At 44.3% G+C, this 22,139-nt stretch overlaps 1 protein-coding gene and 1 long non-coding RNA gene across 3 annotated transcripts in view; one reads left to right on the top strand and one right to left on the bottom strand.

Moving 5' to 3' along the window:
- Positions 1-3,383: 3,383 nt before the first annotated feature.
- Positions 3,384-12,854, bottom strand: LOC116093372. Its single transcript, XR_004119698.1, has 4 exons — positions 12,671-12,854; positions 9,917-10,069; positions 5,039-5,241; positions 3,384-3,614 (listed from the first exon to the last, which is right to left on the bottom strand). It is a non-coding gene; the product is annotated as an uncharacterized LOC116093372 (long non-coding RNA).
- Snx27 (sorting nexin 27) overlaps positions 12,830-22,139 on the top strand; it is a 79,579-nt gene continuing 70,269 nt past the window's right edge. For both annotated transcript variants that reach the window (XM_031374719.1, XM_031374720.1), the window contains exon 1: positions 12,830-13,288. In XM_031374719.1, coding sequence (XP_031230579.1) covers positions 12,984-13,288 — 305 coding nt within the window. In that variant the 5' untranslated portion in view covers positions 12,830-12,983. The remainder of the gene's footprint in view (positions 13,289-22,139) is intronic.

Genomic DNA, 22,139 nt, shown 5'->3' with positions numbered 1-22,139 from the left:
TTGATCCTGGGAAGCCATGTGACAGGCGGAAACTGACTCCTAAATGTTGTTCCTTAACCTCTCCGTACTCCCTCCTACCATAATCAGAAGAAACAAACAAACAGAATCCTGGACCTGCAGAGTAGCTAGCAGGGAAGGGTGCTTGCTGCCAAGGCTGGAAACTTGAAGTCAATTCCTGGGACCCATGCGGTAGTGAGACTCCACCCCCAAACATTCCCTTCTGACCTCCAAAGACACACTTGCTGAGGACCCCCTCCCAAATAAATACATAATATCAAAAATCAAACAGGGCTGGTGAGATGGCTCAGCAGGCAAGAGCACTGACTGCTCTTCCGAAGGTCCTGAGTTCAAGACCCAGCAACCGCATGGTGGCTCACAACCACCTATAATGAGATCTGATGCCCTCTTCTGGTGTGTCTGAAGACAGCTACAGTGTACTTATTTATAATAATAATAAAACAAACAAACAAGCAAACAAGCCTGGAGCATGAAGGCTTTTAAAGAGAAAAAAAGAAAAAAAAAATCAAACAGCCCTACTCAATAATGCCGCAAGACTGTAATCCCAGCACTTGAGAAGTTAACAAATTAGGATCAGGATTTTATTGTTAACCTACATACTAGGCTGGAGGCTAGCTCAGACTAGTGAAACTGTAGGCTTAGATTTCTCAAACCTACTTTAATTAGGGTTCTTAAATGCTTCAACCTCCCTCTGGCTCTCCTGCCAAAGGTAGGGGAGAGAAATGGTTAATAGGACAAGGGGGGTGGTGGACCTGTTAGAAGTAGTTCTTCGTCTTCAGCATCAGGATACCAGCAGTCCAGTCCAATAGCAAACACCAAACACGAATCAGTAGCGGCAGTCCAGTCCAAAAGCAAACCACCATGTTCACCGAACTGGCATGAGTCAGCGGAAGTGGCAAGGATCAGCCGAAACACCCTAAGAAGTTCTTTTGTGTGTTTCTCTCTCAAGGAAGTAAAGACCAGCAAAGACCACTAGAAACATCCTCTCACAAGACAGCTTCCAGAAAAACATCACGTGACAAACCGAGTTTCCAAAGAAACCCGGGATTTCCACTTCGTGAAACCCTGTCTAACAAAACAAAACAAAGACGGTGGCTATAGTTCAGTTGGTAGAGTTCATCTTGCCTAGAGAACAAAGCCCTGGGTTTAATTCCTAGCGCTGCATAAACCCAAGCTATGAGACACATTTGAGGCTATGATCTATGTTTCGAAAACAAAGAAACCCCCCACAGCTGATACCTGTTGGTGAATCATTTCCCCCTCCTCATGAGGGTGCCAGACACTGTTAATCCTACCTACAGTGCTCCCTCAGCACCTGATGTGTAGTCTCCCATAATGCCTGTTTGTCCTCTTGTCTGCCGCTAGCCCAGACTGAGAAGTCCTAAAGGGCAGTGGTTGTCTCCCTATCCCAGTATTGGCCCACTGCCTAGTGGCTTGTGGGTACTGGACCCACATTGTGGGAGTGTAGCCAACTCTGCTGCCACTAGCAGGATGTTCTATGAGGTGGCTGCCCTGGATCACTCAAGAGAAGATAATCACTCCTGGAAGGAGCCCTAGGGCACTTGCCTGCTTCCAGGAGCTGAATGGAGAAAACTGAGTGCTAATATGAATGTCTGTGCACTGGAGGGTGGGTACATATCATTTAGAACTGATGGAGCTGGGTAGGGTGGCGGGCATCTGTAATCCCAGTTATTTGGGAGGCACAGAGCTTATGCGTTCCAAGCAAGCCTAGGCTACATAATGAGAATTTGTGTCACAAACTTAAGCCAAGTGTCTTAGTGAGTGATATAGTGAATTCCAGGCTAGCCAGGGCTTATGGTTTCAGAAAACCAAACGAGACCAGAACTAAAGAGAAAACGTGGTAGAAGCTGATTAAAACCTATTTTATAACTTCAGAAGAAGATTAAATGCAAGGATGAGCTTTCCCAGAGTGTGGGTGAGCGCCAGGGCTTGGCTTTGAGGGACTGGAGAGACCATAGTCAATAGTACTTCCTAGAAAAATTATCTGGAATTACTAGACTGAAATAAATGGACAATCTATAATTGCAGATTCAAAAACTGGAGCGGGACAGGCCCTTTTGCTCAGCTCTGGGCATGGGGCACAAGCTGGGTTTCCATAGCGTCCTCCTGCCTCCAGGGTGGGGGTTGGGGTTAGATTCTCCCTGCTGTTCTTGGTTGGCTCTCAAAGCTTTGCATCGTGTGCGAACTTCTGAGGGACTGTAAACATTACTACATATAAGTTGTCAGTAAACAGACTTTTCAAGAGCTCCCAACACCCACCCAGGCTTCGTGCCTGGGCTTCCTTGTGGCTTAGAGACTTCCTCTCTGCCTCCCTGTCCCAGTGGTTCTTAGCATAGATAAGAGGTGAGCCAGCTGTGTTGAAAGAGGACAGGAAACAAAGGAATAAATGAACAAGTGACCTTCAAGGGGAATTGGAAGTTGACAAGGCAGTTGATCCCACTCTGCAAACAACATTCTCTTGGAGTGCTTTTATTATTATTATTTTTTTTTTCAAGACAGGGTTTCTCTCTGTATAGCCCTGGCTGTCCTGGAACTCACTCTGTAGACCAGGCTATCCTCGAACTCAGAAATCTGCCTGCCTCTGCCTCCCAAGTGCTGGGATTAAAGGTTAAAGGCGTGTGCCACCGCCTAGCTTATTATTATTATTATTATTATTTAAAATCTTTAAGGGAGATTCTTGAATTGGGTTTTAGTCAAAATAACTTTGGAAAAGTAACTGAGTGAGGTAGCACCCACCTGTTATCCCAACAACTGGGAGACTTAGGTACGAGGATGACTTAAGCCAAAGAATTCGAAGCCATTAATAAAGAACTCTAGAGCTGGAGAGATGGCTCAATGGTTAAGAGCATTGTCTGTTCTTCCAGAGGACCTGGGTTCAATTCGTGGCAATCATGTCAGGCAGCTTACAATCACTTGTAACTCCAATTCCAGGGAAATCTAATGCCTCTGGCCTCTGTTGTCACCTGTAGTCATCTACACATTCACATAGAGACCTCCACACATGCATATAAGTAAAAAATAAATAAATCTATAATAAATAAATCATATGTCTCAGTTGGGTTTATACTGCTGTGACAAAACACCATGACAAAGCAACTCATAAAAGAAAGAGTTAATGTGAGGCTTACTGTTTCAGAGGGTCAGAGTTTATGACCATCACAGCAGGAGCATGGCAGCAGAGAGGCATGGTGCTGGAGCAGTAGCCGAGAGCTCACATCCGGAGACACAACCTCCAGACAGAGAGCGCTAACTGGGAACGGCTTGTCCCAGTGACCTACCTCCTCTGACAAGGCCAAACTGTAGAGATGGTTTGGGAAACTTGATTTCTTTGAAAAACACAGAAATAGTATAAGAGTATGTTTTCGTTTTATTCCCAGGTGTGGGATGTGGGCCTGCTTCAGACTGTTCAGACTGAGCAGCTTAGGAGCCTTGCAGGGGGGGATTTTTGCCAGCTGCAGATAGTTTCTGTGATCATGTGACAGTTTGGAGTTCTGAGGACTTGTCAGAGGGTAGATAAATGCCAGGGCACGGAGAGGTGGAGGGTTGTTGGCTGGTTGTTGCTGTAGCATTAGTTGCTGTTGGTCGCAGTTTGTTCAATAGTCATGTGCAAGAAAAAACAACAAGATGAAAAAAAGTTAGGTATCCTGACAGTGAAGATCAAACTCCCTCTAAGAAACTCAATATTCCTAGTCAGCAGGAAGTAATCTAAGGATAAGGTCATCCCCTTTCTGACTTGGACTTTAAAAGAGGTTTGATATCTCTTTCCTCTCTCCCTATCCTTTTTTCCCTCTCCTATCTAGTGTCAGGGAATTGAAGAGTGGAGAAGGGTGAAAGAAAAGAAGAACCCACAAAGAGGCTAAGGACTGGCTACATCATACCCTCTAATCTTTTCCAAGCAGTTCCACCAACTTGGGACCAAGTATTTAACATTCTTTCTGAGGACCATTCTTATTTGAACCACCACATCCTAGCACTCAAGAGCCAGAAGCAGGAGGTTCAACATGAGTTTGAGAGCAACCTGGTCCACACAGTGAGTTCCAGGCCAGCCAGTCTGCACAGAGAAACCTATGCCAGTAAATACATTAAAAAGTAAATAAATACATTAAAAAGTAAATAAATTAGAAAGCCCATGAAACCTAACCGAGGATCCTAGGAAGCGGGGAGATTGGTACAAAGGTACGAGGCTGGGAGAAAGCAATGGCCAATGCCAGGAAGTGGTTATCATTCACAGGTAAAGGTGGGTGAGGTTCAGCAGAGAGGGCTGTTAGAGACAACCATGAACTAAAAGTTTTCGAGCTTAGCATAATTCTTTTGCTTTGTATCTTGAGTCTCTTCACTGCTTTCTCCTGAATCATGTTGTGTAGACCAGGCTGGCACAAACTCACAGAGGTCCGCCTGCCTCTGCCTTCTGATAAAGTCTCTCACTATGGTTAAGTTATATATAACATACAATATCCATACCGCTGATGTTAAGTGTATGGTTGTGGCGTTGCTTTCACAGGGTTGTGCAACCACCCCAGCCCCACTCATCTTCAGAGTTCTTTCACCTTTCCCAATGCAAACTCTGTACCTCTTAACATTCCTTCTTGGTCCTCTCTCCCTCAAGTGCTTGTGACTGCCATTTGATTCTCTGGCCACACCACGTACGAAAAATAATCACATAATACTATAACTTGGATTTGTATACTATAACTCGTGTTGTTGTCCTTCATAACTGGCTAATTTCATTCCGCATCATCTTCAAGGTTTACCCTGTTATAGCATGCATTTCATTTTTCTTAAAATTAAACTATTTTTTTCATAAGAGTGCCCTGCAGCTGGGTATTGGTGGTGCATGTGCAGGCTTAGATTTTTCAAAAACCTACTTTAATAAAGGTTCTTAAATGCTTCAGCCTCCCTTCTAGCCCACTATTCACCAGAGGCAGAGGAAAAGAAAGGTTAATAGGGCAAAGGGGGATGTGGATATGTTTAGAAATGGTTCTTTGAGGGTACTTCCAACCTTCAGTGTCAGGGTAGCAGCAGTTCAGGTCACACAAATCAGCAGCGGTAGCTCAATCCACTCGTAAACACCATTCATGAATCAGCAGTGACAGTTTGCTCCAGAAGAAACCACGAGGCTCTCTCTCTGTCAATCGGCCTGAGTTTACAGAAGCAACAAGAAGTCTCCAGAACACCATCAGCAGGTCTCTGGTGCATTTCTCTCTATGAAGTCATGACAAATGATGATCAGTAAAGAAGGCAAAGTGAACCAATGCTACAGCGTCATCAGAAGACCCATCAGTCAGCAAAGCCCAACAAAGATAAGCCAAGAGTGGCAAGGCACATCAAGGCCACAGCCTCACCCACTGTCTGTTGGGTTATATTTATAACCTTTTCAAGCATCACATGGCCTCTCAAGTGTCTGCTCCATCAAAATATCACATGACCTTTTCCCAGGCAGCTTCTAGAAAAACACCACCACGTGACTGTTCTCAGCAAAACATCCTCCCACGTGTCTGCCTCAGGAAAGCATCCTCTCACAAGACAGTTTCCAGAAAAACATCACATGACACAACTGATTCTCCAAAGAAACCAGACATTTCCACTTCACAGATGACTTTAATCCAGCACTCAGGAGGCAGAGGCAGGCAGGTCTCTGGGTTTAAGGTCACCCTGGTCTATAGAGCAAGTTCCAGGACAGCCAGGGCTACACACAGAAACCCTGTCTCGAAAGAAAGGAAGGAAGGAAGGAAGGAAGGAAGGAAAGAAGGCAGGCAAGCAATAAAAAACAAATAAAATTAAATAAGTGTTCTGCAGTTTTGTTTTTTTTGTTTTTTTTGTTTTTAATTTATTTATTATTATTATAAATGAATACACTGTAGCTGTCTTCAGATACACCAGAAGAGGGATTCAGATTTCATTACGGGTGGTCGTGAGCCACCATGTGGTTGCTGGGATTTGAACTCCTGACCTTCGGAAGAACAGTCAGTGCTCTTACCCCCTGAGCCATCTCACCAGCCCCATTGTTTTGCTTTTTTAAGTATCTACATGGAGATGAAGTAGCATCGTTGAGAAGCTTCTCAAAGCCCACCCTTCTATCCCTTTTTGCAGAACTTCTATCTCTACCTTTTGTATTTGCAGAACTCCAATTTGAGTCTGGTATTCATTGGAAGCTATACAGTCAGGGATGGCCCTCCTCTTAGCTCCAGGAGACAGTCTTGACTAATTTAAACTAGCCATGGTGGTTGTGTTTGCTGTTGTTGTCAGTGGTTGGTTTAGCATATTAGCCTGTGAGCCGGGAGAGAATGCTAGAAGGGGACTGCTTGGGAACTTGCTGGCTTCCCTTTATGTAGGAGTGTTTTGCCTACAGGTCTGTCTGTGCACCACTTGCATGTCTGCTGCCGTTGCAAGTCAGAAGAGGGTATATGAGACTATGGAACTGAAGCTATGGATGGTTGTGAGGCATTCTGTGGATGGATGCTGGAACTCAGACTTGGGTCCTCTGCAAGAACAAGTGCTCTTAACCACACGTGACCAGTTTGCCATTTTCTGGAAGCTTGCACTCAGCTTGGAAAGGTGAAGCCCAGCTAAATACTCGCTGTCATGTTCTAAACTGAGCTGTGCTGACCATAAATGCAGTAAGGAGTTATATCGATTTTTTTTTTCTGCTGTTTTTGTTGCTACAGACCCAGCAGCTTAAAACAGCTGTTCTTATTGGAGGGCTTGGTGTCAAGAGTCTGTCTAGGCCTGGCTTGTTTGGGTCCTCTATTCAGATATCCCATGGCTACAATCAAGGTACTGTTAGACTGTTTCTTTGTGGAGCTTGGATCCTCTTCCATGTGTCATGTGGTTGTTGGCAGAGTTTCATGAGGATATAAGTTGGAGGGACCTATTTTCTTCCTTTCCCCAAGAGCCACTCAGGTAGGTCCCGAGGCCCTGTGTGGCTTCATGTACGTGGGTTACCTCCTAGATAGTTCTGAATCTTCCACAGAGCCAGCAGGACCAGTCTTGCTCAGAAGCAGCATTACTCCACACAGCAGAATCATGGGTGTGACACAGCTGTCAACTTTGGCACATTTTATTGCCCAGAAGCAAGTCACAGGTTCTACTTACCTTCAAGGGAGGGGGGTTACACAAGAGCGTGACTCATTCAGGGGTCATCCTCCGGATGGCAACTGTAGTTGCCTCCTCGGGGATTTAGAAAAGGGAAGTGTCAGAGAGAGCAACAGTCCTCAGGGCCTGGATGAGGAGAATTCAGAGCAGCAAAAGTGTAAGACATCTACCACCAAAAGGTGCAGAGGTGGGGTTTCCGCTTAAGTACCCCTGCTTGAAAAGGGTGATGGAACCCACTGCCCGTGCAGGCCACAGGATGTAGGGGGAACGTCTTCAATCAAGAAGGTGGAGAGAGGAAAGAGAGTAGCCTGGCTTTGGTCAGAACACTCAGGTTCAAGGTTCAGTTCTTGGGTTAATGAGCAGGTCCGCTGTTATCTGAGCCTTTGTGAGGGTAAACTGGGCTCTGAGGTGGGATGTGCTCTGCAAACAGTGAGGGATCCAAGTCCAATGCTGAAGACAGCTTCACTGACTTCCAAGAGTCTGTCGTGTCCGAGTCCCCGGGTCTCTGATTCCTCTTAGTCTTCCACCGATCTCTTTGCTCTTCAGGTCTCCTGCATAATGGCTAGAGGGAGCATTTCCTGGGTTCTGTTTTCAGCACTCAGCTTAGCTTAGAGTAAGGTCTTTTCTACCTTACTCTCATTTGTCATCACCCAAAGGCTCCCAAATCTATGCAGAGACCCAGACTCCAGTGTCCAGTCGTCACTTGACAAATCATCTTCTGGCTCTCACAGGCTCCTCAAGTCCACTAGGCTCCAAGTGAACTATGTGTCTCTCCTCTTCCTTCTTGTGCTGGGCAACTGTGTACCATCACTTCCTCCCTGTGCCACACACAGATCCTCCTAGGCTCTGAGTCTCTCCTCTCCCACACCTCCCTCCTGGTATCCCCTCTGCTACTGCCCTAGTTTGAGTTCCATTGATTCTCCCGAATCACTGCAAGCTGCTTCTTTTTTTTTTTTCCAGAGCTGAGGACTGAACCCAGGGCCTTGCACTTGCTAGGCAAGCACTCTACCACTGAGCTAAATCCCCAACCCCTGCAAGCTGCTTCTTAATTATCTATCTCAATTCACTTCCCATACATCCTGCAGCATGAACTTTTCTGAAGTGCAAGTTTGATAATGTGGTTAATCTATTCAAGAAGTATTCAAAGACCCCTAAATTCCCAGGAATGAAGTTCCAATTCCTGGGCACAAACAATATCCCAGTATCTGGAGCCTCCCAAGTTCTAACTCCCCTGTCTTCTAGCCCTGTTCCTTCTGCTGCAGTCCTGCTGAGCAGCACACTCCCACACTACACTGACGCTCTTTTGGACCTCAACATCCCCCACCATCATTCTCTGTTGTGAACTTGTCTCATGTATAACCACATCTCCCTATGCCCTGACCGCCAGATGACTGAAGGCGCCTGTCATATCTCTCATTGTGATTTCACTGTTAGTACATTTCATGTAGTTAAGGCTGGCCCTGAACTCTCAGTACATAGCTCAGCGAGGCTGGCCTTGAATTCTTGCGTCTAGTTCTCCAGTGTTAGGAATATATGTATGTACACACGCTGCATGGGCTTGACAACTTATTTTCTCTCACATACATAAGCATACAGATGCACACACATATGCATGCACGTTGTTTGTTTTGTTTTGTTTTGAGGCAAGGTTTCTCTGTGTAGCCCTGGCTGTCCTGGAACTCTCTCTGTAGACCAGGCTGACCTCAAACTCAACAGAAATCGGCCTGCCTCTGCCGCCCAAGTGCTGGGATTAAAATCATGTGCCACCACTGCCCGGCTAAACATAATTTTAGATTACATTTCTTTCTGAGTGTGTCTCAGTCAGGGGACATCTTGTGGAGTTGGTTCCCTTGGTGTCCCAGGGAGAGAACTCAGGTTGCTAGCCTGGCTCTAGGCTGTTTTACCATGGAGCCATGTCCATGGCTCTTGCTGGCCTGGCTGTAGGCACTTTTACAACGTAGCCATCTTCATGGCTCTTGCTGGCCCAGGCTGTAGGCTGCTTTACCACCAAACCATCACCTGGGCCCTTATTTTCTCACTCTTATTATATTCCAACCTAATCTTTCAGTTTGATCTTTTCTAAAATTATGTCTCTTTGAGGCAAGATCTCACTCTGGGTTTGTGATGATTCTCCTACCTTTCCTTTCCAAGTACGAGGATTATAGGTATAAGTCCCCATTGCCAGCTCAGTTAGTTAGTTAATTAATTAGTTTTTTTTTTTTTAATAAGTCAGGGTCCCCAAGCCAGACTGGCCTTGAACTTGCTTAGCAGCCTAGATTACCTTGAACCCCATATCCTCCTGTCTCTACCTGCCCAGTGCCGACACTACAGGCAATGTGAGAGCTGAAACCCAGGACTTCTTGCATGCTAGGCAAGGGGGCTATGTCCCCTTATTGGTTTTCATTAGATTCAAAGTTTGAAAGTTAGAGTTAAAGAAAAGGAATAATGAGAAAAGTCTCTCTCCTACCCCTGGCCCCAGCCCAGCTGTCCAGAGTCCTTTCCTAGCAGCAATCTATGCTATCAGTTTCTTGTATTTCTAAAGATACTGAGCTTTGTGGTTCCTCATTTATACACAGATGATTTTATGTTTGCGCCCTGTCCTGCTCTCGCTTCACTGTGCACAGTCTCTGTGAGCTCTTTTCATGTCATACCACAAAGAGCTTCTTTACTTATTTTTTTTTCTTTAAAGTGATTCAGTTTTCCATTGTGGATGTATCATATTTTACCCAATGACTGTTATTAGTCCAACCGACCGTGACTATAAACAATACTGCCAGTGACTTACCGTCACAGAAGTGTTATATCCCAGGTGTGTCAGTGGAAACAGACTCTGAGGGGGTGAAGAGGCCGCATGAAGGTCAGGTGCAGTTTCACTACTTAAAACTGTAATCCGTAGATATCTCATTTATCTCTGCATCCCTCACCATTGTTAAAAAGCCTAGAACAGAATAGTTGAGGATGATGACCTTGAACTTCTGATTTTCCTAGGGCTTCTATGTTCTGAGTGCTGGGAGTGTATCTCCACATCTTGTTTATATGCTACTAGGGATTAAGCTGGATTTCCTGCATGCTAGGTAAGTGGTCTACCAACTGGCTGACACCCTTAGCCTCATTCAGTGTATACATATTTATATTTGTTTATGTATGTATGTATTTATATATGAGTAAGTACATTACAGTTTATGCATATGAGTACTCAGTTTGCATATATGCCTGCGTGATGGAAGAGGGCATCAGAACCCATTGTAGATGGTTGTGAGCCACCATGTGGTTGCTGGGAATTGAACTCAGGACACCTGAAAGAATAGCCAGTGCTCCTAACCACTGAGCCATGTCTTTAGCCCTTCCACCTTCAGTTTATTTTTCCTTTTCCTTTTTTTTTTTTTTTTTTTTTCGGGACAGGGTTTCTTTGTATAGCCCTGGCTGTCCCAGAACTCACTGTGTAGATCAGGCTGGCCTCAAACTCAGAAATCTGTCTGCCTCTGCCTCCCAAGTGCTGGGATTAAAGGCATGTGCCACCAGCGCCTGGCCAGTATATTTTTTAATAAATAAAGACAAGTGGTTTTTTTTTTTTTTTTTTTTTTTTTTGAGACAGAATGTTAGTATGTAGCTCCTGGTTGGCTTACGGGCTGGCCTCTGGCTCCTGAGTGCTGGGATTAAAGATGTAGGCTTGACAGAAACAACTAGTTCTTTTAGTAGCAAGTTCTTTCCATCCAGTACTCAATTCAAAATAAATGATTCATGTCCAAACTAGATTCCATCATTACGTTGAAGCAAAACTTATTCCACCTTTATTATTTCAGTATTTCAAAACTAACCAAGAGTCTTCATCAGCTTTGTTGTAAAACAAGGTCATCTTTATTCCTTTTGTTTATAACTTTTTTTAAACCTTCATATGTAGTGACTTTGTGCTTCCATTCAGTATGTTTCAAAATCTCTTAATCCCCCTACTGCTTCTTCTGTCCCCTGTAATCCTAAGAACTCTGCGTGGCCCGTAAACTCTTTCAGGGGCTTGTTTGTTCTTTTTATACATCATCTGCTTCTTTTAAATTCATGACTTTTTACTTATGTAACCTCTCCATGTATCTTTCTTCATCTACAAAATAGGAACAGTGCTAGTGCTGTAAAGAGTTAATGAGCTATAGATGCAAAGACTTGGTCCATAGTAGTGTTGAGGAAGATAGTTCTTGGTGCTTCTACTCATCTTCTGCTGGATGACAAGAAGGCAGACTCCTGAATAGTTATTTCTCAGGGCTGTGGGGTTGTGTTAACATGTGGCTTTGGCAGATGAAGTAATGTCTCCCTTCAGGACAAAGAACAAGTTTACTGTACTCCTTTCTAGGCTCTGATACCTTAGGGGAACATCATTAGTCAGAGCTCTTTATCTACATGGTGCTTGGTGGGGAAGAACTGATGATATGTGTGGAAGCTGAACCTGTTTCTTTTGACTTTGCTTTGTGGAATCTTGTGTATTCTACAACATTTACTAATCAGGAATGGATTAACTAGTGACCTTATCAGTTGGGGGAAGTTAAACACCAGACTGGAGCAGTGATTGCTTAGATTGCTATGTGCATTATTTCTGTCCTTACTTGCTGCCACCAGGCACTCAGCACCATCAAGTTTATATCCTGGTAGATAGCTGAAAACACCAATTGCTTTTTTTCAAAGAATTCTCCTAGAAGGCTATTGGGAGAAATGAAATAAATGAGATAAAAGCAACTTCAAATTATTGCTAAATTGAAATTATTGACCACTTTAATATCCAGTTCTAAATCATAGAGGTTGGGGCTGGTGAGATGGCTCAGTGGGTAAGGGCACTGACTGCTCTTCTGAAGGTCTTGAGTTCAAATCCCAGCAACCACAAGGTGGCTCACAACCATCTGTAATGAAATCTGATACCCTCTTCTGTGTACTCATTTATAGTAATAAATGAATCTTTTAAAAAAATCATGGAGGTTGTGGTTTTCCTCCACACATGCTTTTCTGTATGTCTGTATATAGATGTGAAGTTGCAATACACGGAAAAGAAAGTTGCGCAAAAAAAGCTGAGCTTTAAATCCTGTTACATAATTGCTGCTAAAGTTCCGTTTCCTAATACTTGAAATAAGGAACCGAATTCACGGTCTGGTTATATCACTTGGTTGCTGGGGCATCGTCCAAAATGAATATACAAATCAATAACCGATTTAAGACTGCAATGAATTGCTGCTGGTGGTGGCACATGCCTTTAATCCCAGCACCTGGGAGGCAGAGGCAGGAGGATTTCTGAGTTTGAGGCCAGCCTGGTCTACAGAGTGAGTTCCAGGCCAGTCAGGGATATACAGAGAAACCATGAAATGAATCATCAACTAGTGGTCGGGCGTAATCCCAGCAATCCGGAGGCAGAGGCTGGTGGATCTCTTGAGTTTAAGTCCAGCCTGCTTTACAGAGCTAGTTTAGGACAGAAAGGGCTACAAAGGGAAAAATCTGTCTGGAAAAAAAAACAAAACAAACAACAAACGAAACAAACAAACAAACAAACAAAAAAGATGCTCACCATCCAACCAAGGAAACTCAACCAGAGCCCAAAGCCCAATAAACCACAACTCCCAGAAGGCCTTGAACCCGGATGCGTCATGCACTACTCGCAGAACTACATCTCCCAGGAGTCCCTGCAGCGCCCAACCGTCCGCTTCTCCCGCCTTGCTCCCCTTTCCTCAACACCCCCCCGCCCCCAGCGCGGTGGCCGACTAGCTCCTCGAGTCGGCGGAGCGGGCGCGCGCCAGGGTCGCGCGGCTGCCGAAGGGGGCGGGCGCGCGCAGGAGGAGTGAAGGCGTAGGGGGGCGGGGGACCGCTCGCTTGCTCGCAAGATGGCGGACGAGGACGGGGAAGGGATTCACCCCTCAGCCCCGCACCGGAATGGAGGCGGCGGCGGGGGGTCTGGGCTCCACTGCGCCGGGAACGGTGGCGGGGGAGGCGGCGGCCCGCGGGTCGTGCGCATTGTCAAGTCCGAATCCGGCTACGGCTTCAACGTGCGGGGCCAAGTGAGCGAGGGCGGGCAACTGCGGAGCATCAACGGGGAGCTGTACGCGCCGCTGCAGCATGTGAGCGCCGTGCTGCCCGGGGGGGCGGCCGACCGGGCCGGGGTGCGCAAGGGGGACCGCATCCTGGAGGTGTGAGTATTGCGGCCGCCACGCCCCGTCCTCCTACCCTTCGTCTGTCCTGGCCCCGCACCCTGTCACCCAGGCCGCACCTCCCTTAGCTCGGGAGCCTGCCGCGACCCTCGCTCCCCGCGGGCCTTCGTGACCCGGCTTGGAGCCTCCTGCTTTCCTGGCGTCTCCAGTTTGTGCACTTGCCCCACCATCCCAGTGCTCTCCCCACTGTCCCCATGCCTTTGGCTGCTCTCAACCCGATTGCCTTCTCCTATAGCATGCCGCTTTCTGCCCCTTACTGAGGGAGTCTCCTTTTCGACCTAGCCAGTACTGTGTCCTTCCCAACTTTTCATCTTTAGCATTATAGTTTCCTGGTCTCTACCACTCCCCTCAGACCCTGTGGACTATCCCTTCTGCCCTCTAGACCTGATAGGACTTGTGGTCAGCTCATTTTCCTCTGGAGGCATAGTTTCTCCCCACCTTAACCCTCCACCCCCCCTTTCTTTAGTTACTCCCCGTTATGATAAGCACACCGACATTTTTGCATCCACCGCTTGGCCTTTTCTCCCCTGTTCTTTGTAGTCATACCATCTCGAGTATACCTTATCATCACATGCGTTTTTTGGGGGAGGGGTTGCAACCTGATTTTTAAGCTGGTTTCTCCATGACTACATTGCTTTTGAGTACACCCTTTTCTGGCTCCCCGACTTCCCACGTGCACCGCTCCTCACACCTTGGAGTTCCTAGCTCTTACTTCCCCCAGACTGCAATCGCCTTAGGTCTTTGCCCTTTCCGTTTTCCTCCTGTTCTGTGCTGTTGCAATCCTACACTTTATCTTATTCCTCTGCGTAGCTTTCCCTTCTCTTTTTAAGGCCCCTTCTGCGGTTGCAACCCACCTTCTGCTGCAGTCTTCCTTTATCGAATTTGTTGAGGATCACTTGTCACTACCACATCCCCTAAAGCTCCAGGGATGTTTCTTGGCAGTTTGAACGCAGACCTCCACTGCCCTAAGCTTGCTGTGGTTGTGATTTTGTACTTTGTCCTAAATTTGCATAGTGGTTGTTGGTTGACTTTTGGCGCTGTGTGCTCTCATTGTCTCCATTCTCCTTCAGTCCTGGGTTTCTCTCCTTACAGCATCTATACTGTTTTCCCCCCCTTACCCCCCAGGCTCTCTTCTTCCATGATGGGATTCACTCACATAAGTCTTTCTTCTTTTTAAACATTTGATTTTAATTGTAAGTTCCACAGCTGGCTGTTTTTCATTTTGTAAAACACATTCATGTAAGGCTTGCACTTATAGTATCTTGAAAGCCTGTCCTTGTAGAGGAGCCCACCCACCCCGCCTCCCTCCCATCCTACTGCTCTTACTCTGTTTCTTATCTTTTCCACTTGAAGAGAGAGTAGCTCACTAGTCCACGTCTTTGGAGAGCTTGTGCATTTCTTCGAACCATTCTGGAAAGAGATGCTTGTGGGTTTTTGTTTGTTTGTTTTAAGTACTATATTACAGACTTTTTAAATATTTTCTAGTAGTATATTTTTAGCCTTTGTGGGTAGCATTAAGATACTGAATACAATAATGCCTTTGATGCCTTCTAACTGGGTACTTAGGTGTTTATTGTTTAGAAAATGCAAAAGTTGTGGCTGATGGTTTCTTCTGATAGAAACTTTTAGAATTGTCATTTTGCTTTCCCTTTGGAAATTAACGTTGATTCGGGTCTTTATTTTTAGTTTTAAAATATGTAAGGTTATAAGTGTACTAAAGTTTTACGTCATTTGCTGTACAGGATCCAAAGTGATGAAACTACAGCTCATATCATCTACCATGAGTGTTTAAGCTTTTTACTCTTATTATAGTCTGCAGCAGAAACCCCAACTGTAAACTAGTCATTGTAAAGAAGATCTGAGTGACCCTGTGAATCCCTATGAGAGACCAGGAGCCTAGGAAGTAGAAGCTAATGTTTTTGGTACTGTCCTTGGTGGTGAGAGAAATTTTTGTAATTTTGGTGGTAGGGGAAAAGAAATACTGCCTAGACAATTCTTTCCGGAAGGTTGGTGATGATAAAAAGAAATCTTCATGGTATTGGTTTTGTATCCTTTGAGCTTTTTGTGTTCTGATTCAAAATTCTTTTCCAAAATTCAAAATTCTTTGAAATTGTGGTACCAGTGTAGAAGTAATAGAAGTAACCAACCCTTGTAAGCTTGTTTATAACTTCTGAGACTTCTGTACACCTCCCCCCAACTCTCCCATTTCCTTAGACCTTTCAAGTAAGAGGAGAAAAACATCAGTTACTAACTTTAGGGGTTTATTTATGTGTTTGAGGCAGAGTCTCATGTAGCCCAGGCTGGCCTCGAACTCTGTGTAGTTTAGGAAGACCGCGAGGTCCTCCTCCCTCCACCTGCTGAGTGCTAGGACTACAGGCCTGTGCACTGTGGGTTTCTGTTGTGCTGAGGATGGAGCCCAGGGATTCAGGGCTTCATGCTTGCCAGGCAAGCATTCTACTGACTCAACTACAATTCCTAGCTGGAGCTTTGCAATTTGTCTTACCCAAGTTCTTAATTAACCTTTCAGTTGTCCCAGGAAAGCTTTTCATGTTGATGAAAAGGGACGGGATCTGAGTTAGGGATAGGTTGATTGTTTCTGTATAGTTTTATCATTGTGTACCAAATCACAGGCAGGCAGGTGTCTGGGCCTTGATAATTGAGGTTTGAGATTTCTCCCTATTTTAAACTCTTTTCCCTGTGTGCAGACAGCTTTTACTCCAGTTGTCATATTGCAGTTGTTTGGGCAACTGGCAGAGGTGTGAAAGAACAGTAACAGATTTAAGTGGATCTAGACTTGAACATCAGTAAGAGGAGCCATTTCTTTGTATTGCTTAGAGTCTGCTTACGGAAGCTCATTGAGTCCTGGGATAATTGTTAAACTCAACTGGAGCCAGTATTGGCTCCCTTTCTCCTTTTCCTTTCAAGGCTGGCTAGAGTCACGTTGCAGGGCTTGGTACCACAGTGTGAAGAAGCCCTCTGGGCTCTAAGTTTACTACGCATGGAAAGTTTCTTGACTAACACTGTTAGTCTCCACCTTGTAATTTTTCCCAGTGTAATGTGTACTGCATGCCTTCCCTTTGATGTGCATGTACCTCGAGCCAGAGTATGAAAGATGCTTTCAACAAATAGAACCAAAATAAATATATCTTTGCACTGATTATATGGTATGTGAAATAACTGACTTCAGGTTGCTCTCTGTAAGGTTAAAGTAGGTCTGAGGACACTTGGTTTCCTGAGAGTTACCTTTGGGAGAGTTACTGTGTGCAGTGGGGTGGAACTGCCTACATTTTTTGAGATTATGTTTGTGGGCCTTTTTTGACTTGATCCTGGTGTGTGTGTGTGTGTGTGTGTGTCTGCTTGCGCACTCGAGCACGTTCAAGACACACTTTGAGGAGTTAGCTCTCTAAGTTAGGGCAGATTCTCCTATCTCTACCTTCTCCTCTCTCACCATAGGGGCTAAGGATGTTTCCCCCAGTGCATCCAGCTTTTAGGTGGGTTCCAGGAATCGCATTTTGGTGGTCAGAGTTGCACAAACAAGCACTCTTACCTGCCAGACCTGCTTTGGAGAGTGTGAATTTCAAGCACAGACCCTTAAGGCTTGGCTTGTAAGCATTCAAAATCATGATGTATTTATGCTAGTCACACAGTATATGCTTCCCTTCTTAGTAGCTACCGGATAATATACCCATCAGCTTTTCCTTGTTAAGGTTAAAGCATAAATTATTTTGTGCAGTTTGTTTATTGAGGGTCATAATTTTTGCTTAATTTCATGTGAATTTTTGAGAATAATTTAAGTTTGGTAATGATTTTTTCAGTTGAGTCATGAGACATTAAGTATCTTCTTAACCTTTATAAAAAAAAATTGACTGTTTTCTCTCCCCTTTGGCTCAGATTTTCCAGGTAGACTTGGATAATAATGCTTGAAATGATTGTTGAGCAAAGGGATTGCTTATGGCAAAGTTGTCACACTTGGAATGCATGAGAATCACTTGGGGTCCTAGCCAGAAGCACAGATTTGCAGGTGTACTCTGTAATGGCTGTGATTCAGTGGGTCTTGCATAAGACTAGAAATCTTTGTCACTCCTTTGCCAGGTATAGGGAATGTAAGTCATATGCTAAGCCACATTTCCAGAACAACATGATAGTTATGGACCATTCTAGGTTGTTCTCAGCTCATTGTGCTTTATCATTATGGTTACACTGGGAGCCACTAGCTAGGGCTTTGCTAACACATAGTGACTTATTAAGCTCCAGAATTCCAAATTAATGGGAAGACAGTTCCTCACTAAGTAGTCTGTCCAATTCTATCTACTTAAGTGGATTTTGCTGTTGTCATGAAGCAAAGGTATATGGTTTAAAGACAGATGATGATAATCATTGTGTCATCTCAAAGTGTCTATGGTGTGTTAGAGTCTGCAGTGCAGTATACATTCATTTGAACTTCAGAACAGACTTCTGGATGGGAAGGTTTAAAGCTCCTCGGGTCAGGGACTGTGTTAGCTATTATGTTTATTGAATCCCTGGCCAAATAATGTGGTGTGGAACCTTGGTTTTCCTCAGTGAATACTTGAATACTATAAAATTATCCCTGCATTGTAAGAAGAGTCTGTACTGAGTGACATCCAGATTTAAATCCAGGTCTTAGGATACTTTCCCAGTTAGAAAGTTTGTTTTGGTTATTGACTGTTAATAGTCAACTTCCTTAATTTCTATTTATTCTTTGGAAGTTTCACACCTGTATCTTGATCATATTTACCCCAGCTCCTCCTTCCAGCTCCCCTTAGGATTCCCCCTCCCACCCCCGTGATATCTCCTTCCCAACTTCGTGTCCTCCTTCCATACTAATTAATTAGATAATTTTTAACCCACTTGTTCCAATTAGTGCTGTTCATATGGGCATGGATGTAGGTGATTCCCTGGGGCAGGGGGAACCTCCCGGTGGTCATACTTTCAAGAAGAGTGACTTCTTCCCCAGCAGCAGTCATCAGCTGCCAACAGCTTCACAGCCTAGGGTGGGCTCTCTGGATAGTCAGCTCGTCTTGATGGTGACTAGTTATTAAAACCCAAGTTATTGGCCTGTAAATGAATAGTAGCTGAACTTGGTTTCCATTTGTGACATGTGATTTGCATTTTTAATTTATCCTTTATCTCATGTTAACTTGGATCAGAGGTTGGGGTCTGAAGCAAACTTTATTTGCTCCTCCTATATTGCTGTTTTTTCTCTATTGCCAGCAAAGGGAACATGACAGTCATTCTTGTTACTTAAAGATCCTTTTAGTCTCATGTGAGGGTACAAACAAATAATAGTAAACTTGAAAGCCACATTACCTTCCCTCAGAAATCATTTTTGTGGGTTGCTGTGGTTAAGTAAAGGTATGGTGCACGCCTTTAGTCCTGGCACTTGGGAGGCTAAGGTAGGCTGATCTCTGTGAGTTCAAGGCCAGCCTGGTGTATATAATGAGTTCAGGCAAACTAGGGCTATATAGAGGGATTCAATCTAAACCCCTTTACCCTTTCACCCCCGCCCTCCCCCAAAAGAAAGACTGATTAGTTGCATAAGGGCTAGTCTTTAATTTGTGGTAAACAATTGACTTGTGGCCACTACTAGTTTATTAGTTAATTTTAATTTGTTTTAGGTGAGGGCTTGTTACCATGCACTTACTGATAAGTATTTTAGAAGCTAAATCTCAATGGGAATAATTCTTATGAAATGCTAGGTAAGCAGAGAGATTTAACTGACTTTGGACTTTTTGTTTTTGTCTTTGTTTTGTTTTGTTTTGTTTTTTGTTGTTGTTTATTTGTTTGTTTGAGACAGTGTTTTTCTATGTATAGCCTGGGCTGTCCTGGAACTCCCTCTATAGTCGAGGCTGGCCTGGAACTCAGATCTGACTACCTCAGCCTCCCAAGTACTGGGATTAAAGGTGTGTTCTACCACGCCCAATTGAGATTTAACTGACAAGCAAAGACTTTATGATCACAACAAAGTGCTTTAAGAACAAAATCTGTGTTGAGTTTATTCAGTAGATGATGACATTACTGACAAAGACTATTGTGGTGTGTAACTTAAGCCAGGTAGGTTTATCCTGGCAAGAAACTATCTTTAGGCAGTGTTAAAAGCTTTTCAAAAAACCAGGCCTGATGGCAGTGGCACACACCTTCATTCCAGCACCAAGGAGGCAGAGGCAGGCAGATTCTCTGTGAGTTCAAGACCATAGTAAGTTACAGGACAGCCAGGGCTACACAGTGAAAAACCCTGTCTCAAAAAACCAACCAACCAACCAACCAACCAACCAACCCTTTTCAAAAACCTTCAGGAAAGTTTGTATTTCTAGCACTCAGAAGGCTGAGGTAAGTGGATCTCGAGTTTTAGACCAGCCTGTGCTACATAGAGAGATCCTATCTCAAAAACAAAACAACCAACAAATAACCCCACCCTAAAATAAAACAAGACAGAAAACCAAAATTGTTATACCTTTTATATTACAACTCAATGTACACACACAGACCAGCATCAAGTGCCACCAAAGTAAGCCACCAAAACTATTCAGTTAGTCTTTTTTTTGTACAGTAGTCAAGTTCTTACCTTTTTTTAAAAGATTTATTTTTTATTTATTATAAGTATACTGTAGCTGTCTTCAGACACACCAGAAGGGGGCGTCAAATCTCATTATGGGTGGTTGTGAGCCACCATGTGGTTGGTGGGATTTGAACTCATGACCTTTGGAAGAGCAATCAGTGCTCTTACCCGCTGAGCCATCTCACCAGCCCCCAAGTTCTTACCTTTTTTTAAAGCAATCTTAAAATTTTTATTTATTAGTAGTGTGTATATGAATGCACACACATATGCATGCATATGCATGTACATGAGTACTGCAACATGTGTGTGGAGGGCAGAATATAACTTTGTAGAGTCCATATTCTCCCTTTCTACCTTTGTGTGAGTTTTGAGGCTAGAACTCAGGACTGGCTTTCTAGGCATGGGCATTTTGCAGTGAACCGTCTTGTCTTGCCATGCCAGCCCACTCTTTGTTTGAATGCTCATTGGACCATGTCCACACTCTGAAAACACTGATTTGTTCATCCTGAGGATACTAGGCAGGTAGTCTACCACCTGTGAGCTTATCTGCAGCCCTTAACACAGTGATTTAGCTGTTACCCTGCCTCCCTACCCACTGTTACTTTGTATGGACTGGTTTCGTTCACTCTTAAGCACAAACTATGTCAGGTTGATCACTAGGATTGTGAGTCAGTATGCCTGGCTGTAAGCCTTTTGAGAAGCTTGCTCTGAGTTGGGGAGGTACTAGAAGCAGTTTACTCTGTAAAAAAAGCAAAATAAAGTAATGGAAGTTGTCTTAGTTAGGGTTGCTGTGAAGAGATACCATGACCAAAGCAATTCTTATAAAGAACCACTTTTTTTTTTTTTTTAATTTTATTTATGAGTACACTGTAGCTGTCTTCAGACACACCAGAAGAGGGCAACCGACCCCATTATAAATGGTTGTGAGCCACTATGTGGTTGCTAAGATTTGAACTCAGGACCTATGGAAGAACAGTCAATGCTCTTAACCGCTGAGCCATCTCTCCAGTCCCTAAAGGACCACTTTTAATCAGGGCTGCTTTACCGGTTCTGAGGTTCATTCAGTCCATCATCAAGGTGGGAAGCATGGCAGCATCCAGGCAGGCATGGCACTGGAGAAGATGAGAGTTCTTCATCTAGTTCTAAAGGCAAACGGGAGAAGACTGAATCTCTCAGGCAGCTAGGAGGAGGGTCTTAAAGCCCACCCCAACAGTGACTTTCTCCAATAAGGCCACACCTACTCTAACAAGGTCACACTCCTAATAGTGCTACTCCCTGGGCCAAGCATATTCAAACCACCACAGAAGTGATTGAGAAACAGTTGCAATTTAAAGAGTGGATTTGCTTAAGAAAGTTGGCAGTTCACAGAAAGCTTTTATGTAATTAACAAATGTGTATTGTGAACACATGACAGCTAGTGCGCGTGTGCCCATGTGAGTGTAGGTCAGAGGACAGTTGTCAGGAGTAAATTCTCTTCTTCCTCTGTGGCTTCCTGGAATTGAACTTGGGATGTTAGGCTTTCAAGGAAGCTGCTTTTTCCCAGAGTTCCCCCTGGCTCCTACATAAAGCATGTATGAAATTGAAGGACAAGTGTTTCAGTAGTAGAGAAAGAGGAAGGGTTTCATGGCTGAGGGCCTGACCAAAGGGAGGCAGATGCAGGAAGTTGTAGGGTAGCTAGGGCCCTCAACTTGCTGTTGGACAAAGAAACTGCCTTGAAAGCAGCGCCAACAAGTTTGGAAATTTTCCCTCCAAGACAGGGTTTCTCTGTGTAGCCCTAGACTTAAGGATCTCCTGCCTATGCTGGGATTAAAGGCAGGCGCCACCACTGTCTGGCTAACAAGTCTGGATTTTGTTCTTATGTGCTAGGAATATAGTTGTATATATTTGTACCCATACAAATTTTGGTTTTATTTTGTTGAATACATTTCCAGGATTGAAGTGGAAAAATCAGTATTAGAATGAAAGACCACTTTTTTCTCCTTTGACTGTCTTCTACTGTATAAAGAAGGGAGCTGAGAGCACGGTTGCTCTGACACCCAGTGCTGATGAGAAACCACCTTTCATTAGTTTCCACACTGTGCCCATAGTCCTAGCCAGCTTCTGGAGTGTCTGCTTCCTGTCACCTTATGTTGTAAGTGACTGTGCTGTGCTTATCACTGTGTTTATAGCATTTCATTCTTATGTGCTCTAGGGCCCTAACTATGGTGTCTTGTTCTAGATATACTTTGTCTCTAAGTGGAAAGTGCCACCTTGAA

The sequence above is a fragment of the Mastomys coucha genome, unplaced genomic scaffold (genome assembly GCF_008632895.1).
Source record: "Mastomys coucha isolate ucsf_1 unplaced genomic scaffold, UCSF_Mcou_1 pScaffold16, whole genome shotgun sequence".
Classification (NCBI taxonomy): domain Eukaryota; kingdom Metazoa; phylum Chordata; class Mammalia; order Rodentia; family Muridae; genus Mastomys; species Mastomys coucha.
Note: the sequence above shows the minus strand (reverse complement) of the source record. Positions and strands in the feature narration are given on the sequence as shown.